The 16489-nt window shown below is 46.6% G+C and overlaps 1 protein-coding gene across 9 annotated transcripts in view; it reads left to right on the top strand.

The window, feature by feature from the left end:
- CACNA1G (calcium voltage-gated channel subunit alpha1 G) overlaps nucleotides 1-4511 on the top strand; it is an 87340-nt gene extending 82829 nt beyond the window's left edge. For all 9 annotated transcript variants that reach the window (XM_036754049.1, XM_036754043.1, XM_036754048.1 and 6 more), the window contains 3 exons: nucleotides 1352-1547; nucleotides 1996-2168; nucleotides 3581-4511. In XM_036754049.1, coding sequence (XP_036609944.1) covers nucleotides 1352-1547; nucleotides 1996-2168; nucleotides 3581-4336 — 1125 coding nt within the window. In that variant the 3' untranslated portion in view covers nucleotides 4337-4511. The remainder of the gene's footprint in view (nucleotides 1-1351; nucleotides 1548-1995; nucleotides 2169-3580) is intronic.
- Nucleotides 4512-16489: the final 11978 nt, after the last annotated feature.

The following is a 16489-nucleotide window of genomic DNA, read 5'->3' as shown; positions in this document are numbered from 1 at the left end:
GGCACAAAAGAAAGAAGAGGCCTCAACAGGCCCTTGGGACTTGCTGGGGGAGGGAGGTGAGATGAAGCTAGTTCTCAAATAAACCTTCCTTTTTCCAGTGCAGCCCAGCTGCACCAGTAGAAATGCACTAGGCCAGGGCCTACAACCACTTGGAATGTTGCCACTGGTTGGAGGTCCCAAAGGGACTGTGGGTTATTGGCTTCAGTGGAGCCCAGTGCTGGGGGAGTGGGAGCTAAGAATACAGTCCTGTCCCAGGCTCAGACATTCTCAATCAAAGCCCTGAGTTGTATTCTTCTTAGGTTGCTAAATTAGGAGTGAGGAGAATAAAACCCAGAACTGATGATGGTAGAGGAAGGAGACAGACCATAGTTATGTTTCTTGGTCCTGGGGAGCCAGCTTCCATCCTGTATGGCCTCTGAAGCTGATGACTAACCTAGCATTGGAACTAAAACTAAATTGTCTTCTTCCTCACCTGGCCTAGACTCTCACTGGTCTCCTCTTCTCCTGTCCCCAACTCTCCTGCCACCTGCTCCCTATAGCTATAACCCTGGGACTACAAAATTGGTAAGGAAGAAGCTCAGGTGGGTGAGGTCAAGAACTCAGGTCCTAGTAGACATCTTTACAACGGCTCCATGTCCTCTGGTTCCTAGGAGGCACTGATTTTCCTGTAATTATCCCACATGTTGTACCTCTACCAGAACCTGGGAGTAGAGATGGCAGGTGGGGGTAGGAGATGGAATTGAGGCAGGGAAGGCCTCATGTGGCCTTCTGCTAAGCCTTGGAAGAAAGTGATTTAAAATCCTTCCATCTCTAGTGAGGGAGACTCAAGGAATGTTTAAGGGGAACTCTGTCCAACATCATTTAGAAAGACCTATCCCCAAGCAAAACACTTGAGGTTCTCATCCTATGATGCTGGGTGACCTCTTTTATAATCCGTTGACAGGGATATCTGAGCCTCCTTAAAATAAATAGCCTCCACCATCTTTTGATACACATGTGAGAGCAAGCGCGCGCGCACACACACACACACACACACACACACACACAAACACACACACACACACACACTCCTTTGCCATCTGGTGCTATGTATAAAAATGTATTGATGACATAAACTATAAACCTGGGGGCAAAGTTTCCTCCCCACCCTGCCTCCTCCTTGAAAGCTCATTTGTCTCACTTTTCTGTCTCTGTGTTCCTTGTTGTTCCCTTTTCCCAAACCCTGATAGTCTGCATGCCCATCCTTCCTACCTGCTGGGGTGGGGATCTGGTTTCCAGCTGCCCAGTTGTGCCTCAGTGGCCAAAACTATGCATCTCCTCTTCCTCCCTCCCCTCCCATTTTCTTTTTCAGACTGTGACCCTTCCCCACCCTGAAGAGGCTCTGGCCACCGGACCCTGTGCCCTCCAACCAAGTCTGCTAACTGTCCGGAAGTCAGGGGTCAGCAGGACCCACTCCTTGCCCAACGACAGCTATATGTTCCGAGATGGGGCCTCCTATCAGGGCTTCCTAGGGCAGAGGGCTTGGATGCTCCCCAAATCTCAGTCAGGTAGGAGCTCTTGAGGGATGGAATGGCCAACTGTGGCTTTGCTAAAGCAATAACTAGACATCAACTGAGGTTCACATTTCAGTCTTGTGCTGGACACCTGGGAAGAGAGTAGAACAAAATGAATACATGTGGTCTCCAGGCTCAGGAAGCTTCCAAACCTTTTGGGAAAGAAAGATTTACCCTCACAGAACTCCTAGTTTGCTGGGAGGGACAATCTGAGAAGTAGGGATGATAGCCAGGATTTTAAAAAGGTTATGATGGTTTGGTAGACAGGAGCGGGGCAGGGTTTCACAGTTCGGGAGAATAGTAGGAACGAACCTCTTTGATTACAAGAATAGAAATGGAGACAGAGAGGAGATGTTAGTGGGGGTGGGGGTGGGAAATTCAAGGAAGGTAGATTTCAGGGCAGACATTACTGATGCCTCTACCCTTCATAACAACCCCACAGCCGGCTCAACTACTTCCGTCCACTCCCAGCCAGTAGATGCTAGAGCCCTCCTACAGCTTCCCAAAGATGGGTCCCACCAGCTCCAGCCCCATGACCCCTCCAACTGGGGCATAATCCCCAAACTTCCCCCACCGGGGTGCTCTCCTTCTGCACAGAGGCAGCTTCGGCGACAGGTGAGGGGAAGACTCCATCTCCCTTTGTCAAGTGGGGAAATGCAAAGGTTTTGGTAGGAGGTGTGTGTGTAAGCATTAGGGTCCTGGGTTCTCTACTGGGATTGGTCTAGAAATGACGAACTAGCTCAGTCGGGAGGGACCTTAGCAATCAGTCCAACTCCCTCATTTTACAGATGAGGCTGAGAGAGAAGCAGCTTGTACTAAGTACCTTAGGCAGGATTTGAACCCAAACTTCTCCCACTCCACATGTTTCACTTGTGTCCTTTTTAAAGTGTGATTGTTACCCTGGGCAAGTCGCTAAACTTCCTCAGGCCTCGGTTTCCTTATCTGTAAAATGAAGGGGCTGGACTAGATGGCCTATTTTTTTTTAAAAATCTCATGCATGTAACCAAGGAGTCTGCGTTTGTGTACAGTAGTGAACACAATGGGAAGGAGAGAAGAGCTTCCTCTAGGCACAAGCCCCCTTTGCTTTAACCAGGAGCCTCAGAGGAGACAGTGAAAGAATATTGGGTTTAGAGTCAGAGACGTTGGGCAAATCACTTCATTTTCCCCTGGCCCTCAATTTTCCCCGCTGCAAGATGAGGGATTAAACTAGGTCACCTCTTGGGCCCTTTCTGTCATATTCCTGTGTTCCTGTACTAGGATCATTCTGTGACCTGAATTCAAATCTCAGTTTGGCTGTTTGTAATTTGTGTGTCCTTGTATAAGTCATTTCCCTTCTCCGGGTCTCCGTTACTTTCTCTCTACAGCGAGGAGCAAGGGGGTTATTACAGGGCTGGACTAGATGACCTCCACAGTCCCTTTCAGCTCTAGAACCAGAATCCTATAATAATAATAATGATAATAGTAACAACATCCAAGGTTTATGATAAGGTGGTTCCTACACCTACTGCAGATATAATAATAATAATTCACATTTAAATAGTGCTTTAAGGTTTATAGAGCATTTTGCCTATATTATCTTAGTTGAACCTTGTGAAAGAGGTACTATAATTATCCCCATTTTACAGATAAGGAAACTGAGTCTGAGAGATGTTAAGTGACCTGCCTAGGTTACATAGCTAGTAAGCATCTAAAACATAATTTGTTCGAGGCTCCAAATTCATCACTCTGTCCACTGCGCCACCTAGAGAAGGAATAGGAACAAGCTTTTGAAACCTCCAGAAACTTCTTTCTTGGTGTTTTATAATTCTAGTTCTAGAACTCTCAAGGGCCCAAGCTAGATCTAATGTTTGTGGGTGGCAGGGGAACCCAGAAGATAGAAGTCAGGGCTAACCTTACTAGGGTGGAAGAGACGGTGCCCAGATAAAGGTCTTGCTCCTGCCTTCTTCTCCTTCTCAGGTATGTTTTATAGACTGACTCTATTTTCTCCCCTTGTACCTTCTCTCTTCTTCCCCCACTCCCGAAACCAGGCGGCAATAAGGACTGATTCCCTGGACATGCAGGGTTTGGGCAGCAGGGAGGATGTTGTAACTGAGGTGAGCGTACCCCCTACCGCGCCCCCCCAAGACACTCCCAGCTGGGGCCGTTCCAGCATCAGAGTACAGCAACGTCCTCGGAACCAATTCGAGAAATCCAAGCACATGCCGCCAGCCCCCTGCCCGGGCACGGATCTTCTCCAGGACAGGTGCCAGCCAGGCCACGAGGCATCAGAGAACATTAGCTGCCTGGAACGACATGCCCAACCAAGCTGGGGCTCAAGCCCCAGGCCCCAACATCCCCCAACTCCAAAGGCGGGAGAACATCTAAGGGATCTGAAGAAATGTTACAGTGCAGAGACCCAGGGCCGTCCTCACCGGCCCACCTTGTGGCCAGATGAACAGAGGAGACACTCCATCGCAGTCAGCTCTCTGGACAGCTGTTCCCAGGCCTGCCCAGGCCCTGGTGCCTTGAGCCTTGGGGGCCAGGAGCTGAACAGGCCAGGGATAGGCCCTAAAAGCTGGCCCAAGAAAAAACTGAGCCCTCCTTGTATCTCCATAGAACCACCTGAGAGCCAGGGTTCCCGGCCCTTGCCCAACCCAGGTGTCTGCCTCCGGCGCAGGGCTCCATCCAGTGACTCCAAGGACCCTTTGGCCCCTGACAGCATGGCCATCTCCTCGCCCTCCCCAAAGAAAGACTTGCTGATACTTTCTAGTTTCTCCTCTGATCAGTTAGATCTGGAACCCTGAATCACCTTCCCCTTCCTCACTGGGCTCCACTGGGTGCCAAATCTCTCCTTCTGAGCTATATCCTTGAAAAAGTTCAGTATAAACCAAGGAGGGTATCACTTCTATCATCCTACCAGGCATTGGGTAAACAAGCAAATACAACTTCCAAAGACAGTTTAAATGCAGCAGTTTTGGGGTCATTGTGGTGGCTGAGGGGCACCAGACAGAGTGAGGGGTTGGGCCAGGAAGTTCTTCCAGGTGCCCAGGAGTGATTGGGAGAAAGCAATACGTCTGTGCAGAATCTCTATGTATATTCTATTTTATTAAATTAATTGACTCTAGTATTTGCGGGATGTACGACATTTTGTGACTTAAGAGATTTTTGTTTTCCTCTTACTTTATGTGTCTCCTAATATTTCTGAGAAGGCATCCATCTCTTGGCTATTTTAACTTAGAATAACCAGACTAGTTATAGTCCCCCCTCTTACAAAGCACAAGCTGTGACCGTGAGTGCATTAAGTCCCCAACTGTGTCCCATCTTCGGCAAAGAGAAAGAACAATCAAGAGGGGAGAGGGAGAGAGAGAGACACACACAGAGAGAGAGAGAGAGAGAGAGAGAGAGAGAGAGAGAGAGACAGAAAGAGAGGTTTGGAAACTAATGTATCTTTTTTCTCTTTAACCACGTTATTGTTTTCAGAAGGGAAAAAAAGTCATTTGGACAAAAGTCATTTTACAAATGCAATGGAAACCTTTTTTATATACATATATACACATATATATATATATATAATAAAAATGATTTTCCAAAATAAAAGTTAATCACATTTCAGAATAAAAGGGGGGAACAGAACTTGTTCAGTCAGTGAGGGATAGATGCCCAGGGGAACAGATGTAGTTACCCTAAAGTATTTGGAGAGTGTGAATGGTGTGTGTGTGTGTGTGTATGTGTGTGTGTAGGTGAGGTACACTACCAAACTCATCACTGAGTAAAGAAAGAACTTCCTCTCAAAATGAAAGAAGTCTCAGGAGAGGTTGATGAGGGAGGAGCAGTTCAAATTTCCCAAAGGTTGGTGGTTATCTCTTAGTCAGTGGGTTCTGCCTTGAATGTCTTTCATTTTAGATTAACTCTTGTTTCTTCTGACAGCCATCAGCAGTCCATTGAAAGCTACAAAACGATGTTAACGAAAGAGTTTTGGCTAATGATCGTGATTTCTTCAGCTTTTTTCAAATTTACGAGGTTGGGCAGAACTCTTGGGGGAACGGTAGGAAGGGAGAGGATATGGGAGCTGAGGTGTATGGACTTGAACTGTTTTTTTTTTTTCATTTTCCCCAGAGCAGATATTTTGACTTGTCCTTGAGCGGTAGGTTTCTTGTAGGTTACGGTGGTTTATGGTGAGCTCTCTGTAATCCATCACCTAAGATGCTGTTCCCCTAAAGCCTGGGGAAGCATTATGGAAGGTTTCTGCAGCAGAGGACTGTGGGGGCTCTCCATGGGGCAAATACTCTATCTAATCACTCGGCCTCCAGCCTCGACAATAGTGTCATTAGAGCCGGCACCTCCAGCGACTGCTCCATCACCACTTTGCATTGGCCGGGATCAAGTGAAACAAGGGAATTAGGGTTGATTAAAGCTGAGCTGCATCCTTTCTAGGCAGCAGTGTGGGCCTGTGGGCCTGGGGTGAGCACAGAGTGGACCATCTGCTAGTTTGGGCAGGGGAGGGGGGGCACCGGGAGAGCCTAGCAAGGCCCCCTAGGAGGGTGATGAATGAGCAACATCTAGGTGTTTACATGGTCTGGTGCTGCCTGCCAAGGGGAGCTGCTTTGTATACGGCCAAAACCGAAAAGGCGAGTCAGAAAGATGGGAGGGAGAGCCAAGAGGAGGGAGGCAGCCATGGGCAGAAAGGATCGTGGAGGAGAGGGGGAGATAAGGGACAGGGAAGAGTTACCTTCCTGGTGCTATAATATGCAATATTTCTGTCTGAAACCTGGTGCAAGGAGGCAGTGTCATCTGATCCACATGGAGCTCAGGTCTGCTTCTCATCCTTCCAGACACCTGCTCCCTACCACAGTCACCCCTAATTCCTGTCCTATTACTCCTAATCATCTCCTCTTACTTTTTATCCCTTCCCTGACTCCTACCTAGACACCATTCTTCCCGTTCTCTTGGCCACCCCCCTTCCTCATCCCATTGGCATGTATGTCCCCTCCCCCTAGGGTTGAGGTTTCTGTACTCCAGGGCTAGGTAAACTGTAGGACCGGTTTTTGTCAGCCCAAGAGCAGACCAGACCTGATGGGGTGGGGGATGGGATGGGGGCACTCAGGGCCTGGCCACTTTGTAAAATTGTGTATTTTCTAAGCTGTGGCGAGCTTTTCTAGTCACTCTTTTGGAGAAAAACAGTGCTAATCCTTAAAGCAAAAACCTGGTTTGTATCATTCTGGGGTGTGCGATAATGTTGGGCTTGTTTTCTTGGGGTGTCTGGGGAGGGGTGGGTTTATAGGATCTCTTTTTTTTCCTTTTTCCTTTTTTTTTTTAAAAAAAAGCAAAACTGTACAGAGCCCCTAGGGTTCCATCACCTGGTTCCGTTGATAGAATTTTTATATTTTTGTAGAACTCTCTTAGCTGTTTGTCTGTATCCTTTCCCTGGAACGATATGGGAGGGCGAGGGGAAAAGGGGTTGGGGGTTTTCTCCCCTGTGGGTTGGGGGCTTTACTCTAGATCAGAGAAGGCCCCACCTACCAAGGCCAGGGAACTGGACCTAAAGTCAGCCCAGTCCTCCCCCTTTTACCACCTCCCTCATTCCCCTCCCCCAGTCTTCCCTCAGATTCCTTATTACTTACTACCCCAGCCTATCCCTAGCACACCAGCACTTTACAACTGTGGAGTTTCTTAGTTTTATCTTTTGGGGGTGCCGGAGTCCCTCTTCAGAGGACCCCGGGGGGAAGACAGAAAAGGGAAGAGTCATGGGTTCTAAGCAATTCAAAGACCCTTCCCCCCTCTCCCCCCCACCCTCTTCTCCCTTGCAAGGGCCAAAATAGTCTGTATGGTTTGTTGCATGAAATGAGGTTTTTTGGAGGCCAAAAAGCTGAAGATATATTCCAGGTGAGGGGGGAAAAAGGTCTCCCTTCCCTCTGGCTCCAGCCAGGGTCTGTTCAGCTGGAAGGCTGTGGTGAGCCAGAATTCTCTGGAATTCTCTGGTTTCTTGTTATTACATCTCAAGCCCGGAGGGGGCAGTGCAGGAGAGAGATGCGGTAATATGGAAATTGTGGGTCAGAGTGAATAAAAAAAATACCACAAATAAGTGTGAAACCTGTACAAATGATGGAAACCCAGTGTGACTCTTGAAGGGGTTTTGAAATGAAAATCATGATGGCTCTGAATATATTAACAATAATAGTCATAATAATAATAATGATGATGATGATGATAAATAATCTTGTTGTCTGTCTGGATGGTTATTCCCTTCGTCCGTCCGTCCTGGGGCTGGGAGGAGGGGAGTGTTGAGACTGGCGGGTGATGTTGGTGGCACTCATTAAGTTTTGCAAAAGTGTTTTTTATAAGCATTATCTCATTAGATTTATGCAAAGACCATGTGAGGTAGGTGTTGCTACCTTCATTTTACAGATAAGAAAACTGAGTCTCAGAAAAGTGAAGCTAGCTTGTCTGTAGTCACAGAGCCAGTAAGTGTCAGAGGCTGGGCTGTGACCTCAGGTGACTCCCAGGACAGCATCCTTTTTCCTGCTCAGCTCTGTCTCTGTGGGAGGCTAGAGGGTGTGGGGTGGGGGAAATGGAGACAAAGGTAGGGTGGGCCCTCTCAGGGAGACTAGGCACTGGAACTTGGGGCTTGGAGGATGGATTGCTTTTGAACGAGTTTGGAGACAGGGTGGCCTCATCTGAGCTGGGCAAGAGCACCCCCACACACACACACACAACGAAAAGTGATACAGTCAGTATCTAAAGGAAAGACTAGCTGCAGTGTCCTGAGGAGCCTGCCCGCACACACTGCCTTCCCCACTGAAGGGCAAACCCTGCAGTGAGGGCAGAGACCAAGGATAGGCAAGGTGGGCAGCAAAGGAGGGCACAACATGGGGCTGAGGGATGGAATGGAATGAGGAATGCATTTGAATACTGCTCTTCATAAATGCACACATTTTTGAATGCTAGAAAATTCCATTTTCTGTGGCCTAAAGGCATTTTCTTTTGAGATAAATCCAAGCACGCATGCTACAGTAAAAGCTCCAAGTCTTCAGTGTCTAGTCACACACAGGAGGCACAACTTTCAAACATTTTCCAGGTCACACAAATACCTCGTCCTAGCTCTAAAGTATATTTATGGGGCCACCTTCCCCATGCTTTCTTACCCTTCCCCACCCCCACCAGCCCACACTTCCCTGTCTAGAATAGTACCTATGGCAGAGGATCTTAACCTGGGATCTTGATGGAGAGATTTCAGGGGGCCCCTCCATTTTAAAAAAATAATATGTTGGTCACTATATTTTAATATAGCTAGTTTCCTTTGTAATCCTATATATTTTATTTTCTGCATTTAAGAACATTATTCTGAGAAGGGGTCCACAGATTTCACCACAAGGCCAAAGGGCATTGACACATAAAAACGTTAAGAATCCCTGCTCTGGGGTATGGAGATCTAAAGAAACTGTTTTAAGGTCAGCACTTAGTAAAAATCTTCCTGTCCCTGCCCTGAGGATTTGGGGAGCAGTCCATAAATGGTACTTAAAAATTTTGAAGTTCGTGTCCATAGGTCAACCCACCTAATCAAGTCAGGGGTGGGGGTGAGACACCCTCCATACAAACACTCAGGCTGTTCATCTCTCTAGAGGGATTTTCTTTTAATTTGGGGCAGTCTTTGAGTTAGCTTCGGTAGAAATGCTGAGATCGGAGGGGAATCCACTGTGATTCTCCATCTCCCCCATTCCAAATCCCAGATTCCACTAGTGATGGCCTTGGACTAGCTTTTCTCCCTGAATTGAGTCTAACAGTGAATTCCCTTCAGAATGATGGAAATTTCATTTTTTTTTTTGGCATTTGCACAATGCCTACCTACCCCCAGAAGAAGTAATGGGACTAGAGAAAAGGGATTTAATTTTTAGGGGGAGAAAGGGCTCAAAAGCCCCTAAGGAAAGTTACCCTCAGGCTTTAAGGATTCTTTCCTCACCAAAAAAAAAAAATCAACCTTATTTCCCAAGATTGAGGCCAGTTTGGGGCTGATGGCAGAGCTTAACCAGCACTGACAGACACAAACTCTTACAGTGTGGGTATCCCAGGAGAGTGGGGCCCTAACACTGTTCACAGAGGGATGGAAGGAGACTCCAACTCCATGCCCTGATACCCAACATGAGAGAGAGTGTGGAAAGAAATGAGGGAAGACGGTGTCATGTTGTTAGAGCTTTTAATGGTGAGTTTAAAAAAATCCCAAGACAGTTTTGAAAATGGCCTGCTAGTAGGAACTGCAAACCTCTATACACAATAATCTTAGAAACACATGAAAATAAATGATGCTCTTCCCCCCATAGCTGCGTTCCATTAAGAATACAGGCATGCATGTACTTGTAGGTACGAATACACGTGCTCGCGCGCTCGCGCGCGCGCGCACACACACACACACACACACACACACACACACACACACACACACAAACCTGCTTTGGATATCACTCTGCCATTAAGGAATAGAGGGAGGGAAGGAGAGAGAATCAAACCAGAGGAGAAACTAAGCAGCCCTGAAAATCTAAAAACCAGACCCCTGTGCATTCCTAGAGGGTGTTCCCTGTGTCAGGGAAAAACTGACTCTAGAAAACCCCCTTTCTTACCCTTCCCATCTCACTCCATTTGTGGGCATCTCCTGGTACATATTCATAACATTGACCTTTAATCTCACCCCACCCTATCCTGCTCCTTTCTCTTCATTTGTCTGACCCTTCTTACCCTCTAATCTCATTGTCATTCAGTCGTTCAGTCATGTCCAATTCTTTGTGACCCCGTGGACCCTGTCCATGGGGTTTTCTTGGCAAAAATACTAGAGTGGTTTGCCATTTTCTTCTCCAGTGGATTAAAACTAGCAGGGGCTGGGTAACTTGCCCGGGGTCACACAGCTAGTAAATGTCTGAAGCCAGATTTGAACTCAGGTCTTCCTAACTCCAGGCACAAGGAGTCTAATCCACTGAGACAAGTAACTGCCTCTACCCTCTGTCCTACTCTGGCTCAAATCCCAGGCCTCACCCTCTTCCCAAACAGCCTCACCTTCCACCTGCTACTGTACACCCTCTACTTACTCATGGGAATTCTTAGTCCTGCTTAAAATCTCCATTCCCTCCCCTCATCTATGGTAGGAGCAATAACCATAAAAATTTCCTGCCATCTGGGGTAGGCTAGGGTTTTTTTTTTTGTTGTTGTTGTTGCTGGTGTTTTCTTTTCTCAAACAGGCAAAAAAAAACTGTACTGGAGACTTGATTGGCCCTGGGAGATGGGGGCTGGTGGGGGGTTAAGCCATTGATGTGACCTCCTAGTCATCTAAAGGCATAAAAGAGGCTAGACGAGAGTCATCACAGATCCCCCAGACTTGGTGAATGTCCTGCAGTCATGCACGTTAACTCACTTCGCCCTCTGGACCAGATGTGTTTCTGTATAGTGATGGGGGTGGGGGAAGTGTTTGCATATATCTCAGAGTCACTGACATGTCCTGGTCTAGTTTCCCTTCCAGGCATAGGTAAGCAAACCTAACCGTTAACTGTCATTTCACTCCAGTCTTGAATAAGAATCAGACAAGCCAGAGCCAGGCGCAACTTCCAACAGTTTGGTGTAGAAGGAAGGACTGAAGTAAATGGCATCATGACACATTGTGGCTGAAGTGTGGGAAGGACATTGCAAGTGAGGGGGACGGAGCGATAGGGTGGCCAAATGTGTGGCAAGAGCCGTTCTGGTGGCATTTAGGAAGTCCTAGAGAGAAGGCCCCATTAATAGGGAGGGAGGAAAGAAACATTTGTGAAACACCTACTATGTGCCAGACATAGTGCTAAGAGTACAACAACTCTGGGAGGTGCCTGCTACTGTGATCCCCATTTTAAAGTGGAGCAGACTGGGGATGAGGGAGGTTAAGTGTCACACAACCTGAGTGTCTCAGGCTGGATTTGAATTCAGGTCTTCCTGACTCCAGGCCCAGGATTCTCTCTCCCTATTAATTAGCTCAGTGGGTACTGAAGGAGACTTACTTAAAGATAACACCAGGTCAAGCATTCCCTGGCTTTTGTCAACAGGCCTAGAGAAGCTGGATAACCCAAATAAGGAATGTTAAAGTAGATCGGCCTAGCACATTCATCACCTAGAGAGAGCTCTTGGTTTTGAAGGACTGTTACATGATGGCAGGATAGCTAATGGTCTTGGAAACATCACAAATGAAAGCACTGATGCTGGTGGGGGTGGGAACTGACAAGCCACAGGTAGGAAGTGACAGACCATAGGCAGGAATTATGGTCTCTGACCCAGGGGTTTTGCTGGAAAATGGGTTAAATGCCACTGAGATCAAGGCCATAAGGGGAGAGAACGAGAACTGGGAACTTTCCCTGGTGGTACTAAAGCCTCAGGTCTATCCTTTTATGGCCCCTGGTACATGACTTGATCCATTTGGGGGCTGGAGAGTAGGCAGACTTTCACCACTAAAATCTGGGGAGGTTTCAGGAGTTCAAGCAACAATAATGATGAGTCACTGGAATGACAGCTTCTGAGGGCTGGGCTAATTGTGGAGATCTCTGCAGCCGAATTCTATTGGCTTGGGGAGCTCTCAGGAGACTTACTTTGGAAAAGCCATTTAAATAAATTCGAGGCCTCAGATGCAAACTGAACTTTGTCCTTTTTTAGATGGCTCAGATGAGGAGCTGGGGGTGGGGCGGGGACCTGTGGCCTCAAGGCCACATGTGGCCCTCTAGGTCCTCAAGTGTGGCCCTTTGACTGAATCCAAACTTCACAGAACAAATCCCCTTAATAGAAGGATCTGTTCTGTAAAACTTGGGCTCAGTCAAAAGGCTTTGCTTCTACTAAGGGGATTTGGATTCAGTCGAAGAGCTATTCTTGAGGACCTAGAGGGCCACAGGTTCTCCACCCCTGATCCCTAGTCTCGTAAAGATGAATTCCCATTGCAGCTGGTTCCCCATGCGGGTCTTCAAGGAGAGGGGCTGAAGTTTATAAAGGAGATCAGTTTGACAGACTGTATTGTGTGCCCCACACCACTCCTCTGGCCAGCCACACACTATGCTCAGCCTTCATGAGGACAATTAGGTTCCACCTCCTAGGAGGATCCCCACCCAAATGACATGTGGCTAAGGGTCTACCCTACCACACCACCAGACAGATGTGGACAGATCAACTGGTAGAATTTGATTGGGAAAACTGGACAAAAGTGGCTGTCTGGGCAAATATGGCTCTCATTGTAAATAGTTACTCTAGAGACGGTGGGAGGAGGCATAGCACCCACTACCAAGGTGGAGAATGAGGTCACCCTTTCCCAGAGAGAGCTTTGAGTATATCTCCTGAAATATGGCATTGGTGAGTAAGTGATCAGTCACCAGGCTATGGGGGCAGGGGGTGGAGTAACTAGTAAAACTGTATGGTTACATCTGTGATTACATCAGTAAGGAGTTTTCTATTTCACCTAGGTTTAAGGCATCCACTAGGGCTCCCAACCCAGTTGGAAACACTGAGTTACTCAAGTCTCTCTACATTCAGATCCTGGGAATTAGTTTTCCTTGGGACTAAGGCTGGTGGCCAAAGTACCGCTGAGGTTGGATCATCCTAGCTGTAGGACCACAAGTTCATCAGAGGCCATATTCCCAAGTTGAAGTGGACTGGAAATGAGAGGGTAGAGATGCCAGACACATAAGGGGCCATAAGACCCTGGAATACAGGTTACTGTCATAGTAGAAGGCCCCCATTGAGTCCATAGAGCTACCCCCATTTCCACCAGGGGTTTTAGAAGACGGGCAATAATAATAGGAATAGGAGAGAAGAAGAAGAAGAAGAAGAAGAAGAAGAAGAAGAAGAAGAAGAAGAAGAAGAAGAAGAAGAAGAAGAAGAAGAAGAAGGAGGAGGAGGAGGAGGAGGAGGAGGAGGAGGAGGAGGAGGAGGAGGAGGAGGAGGAGGAGGAGGAGGAGGAGGAGGAGGAGAACAAGCAACAGCAGCATTTAGTGTCTTAAAACTTGCAAAAGGCTTTATATAAATTATCTGATTTGAGCCTCAACAGCACTGGGGAATAGATACTATTATTATCCCTAATTTTACACATAAGGAACCTGAGACTGAGAGTGGTTAAGTGATTTGCCCAGGGTTTACAGAGCTAGCAAGTATCTGAGTCAGGATTCAAGCTCAGGTCTTCCTGATTCTAAGGCCATGGAGGGAGAGAGCATCCTTGCCTAGGTGGGAAACTCCCCGTCTGGGGCACACTTGTAGTGGCTAATCAGGTTGAGTGCTTTGTGGGAATCGACATTATGTGCTTTGGGGCGTCTGCACCTATGGGCAACATTTATGCTGGTTATTACGGTCAGGGCCAAATGAAAACCCTTAAAATTGCTCAAGATATTCTGCATAGTTAATACCAAAGAATAATGAGGCTCTTGGGAAGTAAAAAATATTTCCTCTCTATTGATGGAGATGATGGAGGCTGTAATACTTTGCCATAACAATTCCCTTGTGTTGCCACTGAGGAGGAGGATGGTACCTGGTAGTGATACAGTTGCAAAAATAAAAAAATAAAAAGAGCGTCCTTGAAGCCAGTTTTTAAAATTGCCACAGAAGAGAACAGAAGGGAGGCCAGAAGGAAGCAGAGACAAGTGAGACAGCTTTGAAATCATATGTCAAACTGATCATATACTTCAAAGGAAAATCAGGCTCTATGTAATAGTTGCAGTTTCATGCACACACCTTTTTTTCTGGTTCTATTATTTATATGGAACTGTTTTTATTTGGTGTTTTAGTTCAGCCTTTTAAAAAATTAAATAAATAAATTAAGAAAATTCTGTGTTTACGCTGAACATCAAGTTCTTGGAGAGACAGTGGCTAAGAAGAGCCCAGATGATTCTGGACACAATCTAGAACCAGCCATTGACATTTGCTTCTTTACAACCTAAAAAAGGAAGCCCAGAAGCTTATTATACCCTTCAGGGTTTTGAAGAACCCACAATTCCCACCTGGATTTCTGGATAGCCTCCATATATCAAGTTACTCTCAAGTCTTTTTCCAAGTATGTCCCAGAATAAGCTACAACTCTGGAAGTAAGCCATCCAGGAGACTCTTCCCCTGAGCCCTTATTCAATCAGTGAACAAGCATTTATTAAGCACTTACTGTATGCCAGGCACTATGATACAAAAAACCCCAAACAAAATAAAAAGCAGTCCCTGCCCTCAAGAAGTTTCCACTCTAGTGGGGGAGACCACATATATATGTATATGTATATATATATATATATATATATATATATATATATACACACATATATATACACACACACTCTATATATATATATATATATATATATAGAGAGAGAGAGAGAGAGAGAGAGAGAGAGAGAGAGACAGAGACAGAGAGAGAGAGAGAGAGAGAGAATAACCGAAGGTAGTTTGAAAAGGGCAGACATTAGCAGATGCGGGCACTAGGAAAGGTTTCCTGCAGTCAGGATAACTCATCTTCCAGAGTTCAAGTCTAGCCTCAGACACTTACTAGCTGTGTGACCTTGGGCAAGTTACTATTGGCTTCAGTTTCCTCACCTGTAAAATGAGCTAGAGAAGGAAATGGCAAACCGCTCTAGTATCTTTGCCAAGAAAACCCCAAATGAGGTCACGCAGAGTCAGACATGACTGAAAATGACTGACCGACAACAAAAAGCACCCCACGAGGCCTTTGTTTTTAGAGATCTCTGTCCATAAAGAGCAAACTGAGTGATCGTGGGCAAGCGATAGGGGCACCAGATCAAAGGACTGCTAGACTTCTAGAATCGCAAGCTCCTGAAGCAGCCACTTTTGAAATAGAGTTACCTATCTGGTACAAACTCTAGTTGATATTAAAAGGCTTATTCATGGTCATACTCTCATCCTTTGTCCAGAGTTTCCTATTATGAGTGTAGTAATACAAGATTGGCCCTTTAACAAGGTGGGTAGGATGCAGGAGGCCCCTATTGTTAAATGGAAACAGTATATTTAAGATCTAACTCACCCAGGTCCTTTGGGGGTTAGTGTGACACCTTCATGAACAGGTTACAACTCTGCCAGAGACTGAGGCCTCAGTCTAAGCCTCAACATTCTGTCTCTTCCACACTAGCCTAATGGGTCTCTACCTCTTAGGACGTGGCTCCTGAGGAATGCCATTTTGCTGGGTTCACTGACAGATCCACCTGCTAAAAGAGAAGCCATTAATCCAGTAACAGAGGATATCTTGGGGAAAGGAGTCCCAATGGGACACCCAGGCAAATGGGTCCAGTAGGCTGAGCTATAGGCCACATAGCTGATATGAGAGAGGCTTGAAGGATAAGATCTTCATCTACACTGATTACTGGCCATGGTCTTTGGAGAACTAGACAGAACAAGACTGGTTGATCAAAGGCTCTCTTGTTTGGAGTGAAGACCAGTCAAGAAATCTTTTCTGATGCTTCCCCACTATGTAGCTGTTGGTGGAACAGGTCAGTGCTCAGTAAAGACATCATGTTCTCCCTGCTGAACTAAGGAACCAGATTGACTCCCTTCTGAAAACAGCAGATTTTGGGGAGTGGATCCAGTGCCAATCTGGACATGGTGACTGTGATGCCATCTTGAGTTGGGTGAGGGATCACATAGATTCCTAACTAAGGTTGAATAAGCTGCTTCTGCCCATTGATGATCCTTAAGCCTACCAGAGCTCTCCTCCTTGAAAGACCCATATGGCATTCTCCTGCATGGGCCCTGATTGGGAACTTCATTTTATTGGCCCCCTTCTCCCATCTCAGGGCAAGAGGTTTGCCCTTACTGCAGTTGATGCCTATTCAAGATATGTCATTGCCATGCCTGTCAAGACTACCATTGTGGCAGCTGCCATTAAAGCTCTTGTGGAACATATCCTTCTTCCTTAGTGATCCCCTTGAATTATTGCCTCTGATCAGGGCGCTCACTTTTCCCCAAAAGAGGCCTGAAGTTGGGCT

This window comes from Trichosurus vulpecula, chromosome 4 (assembly GCF_011100635.1).
Source record: "Trichosurus vulpecula isolate mTriVul1 chromosome 4, mTriVul1.pri, whole genome shotgun sequence".
Classification (NCBI taxonomy): Eukaryota; Metazoa; Chordata; class Mammalia; order Diprotodontia; family Phalangeridae; genus Trichosurus; species Trichosurus vulpecula.
The sequence above is the reverse complement of the archived record's forward strand: the minus strand, read 5'-3'. Positions and strand labels throughout refer to the sequence as shown.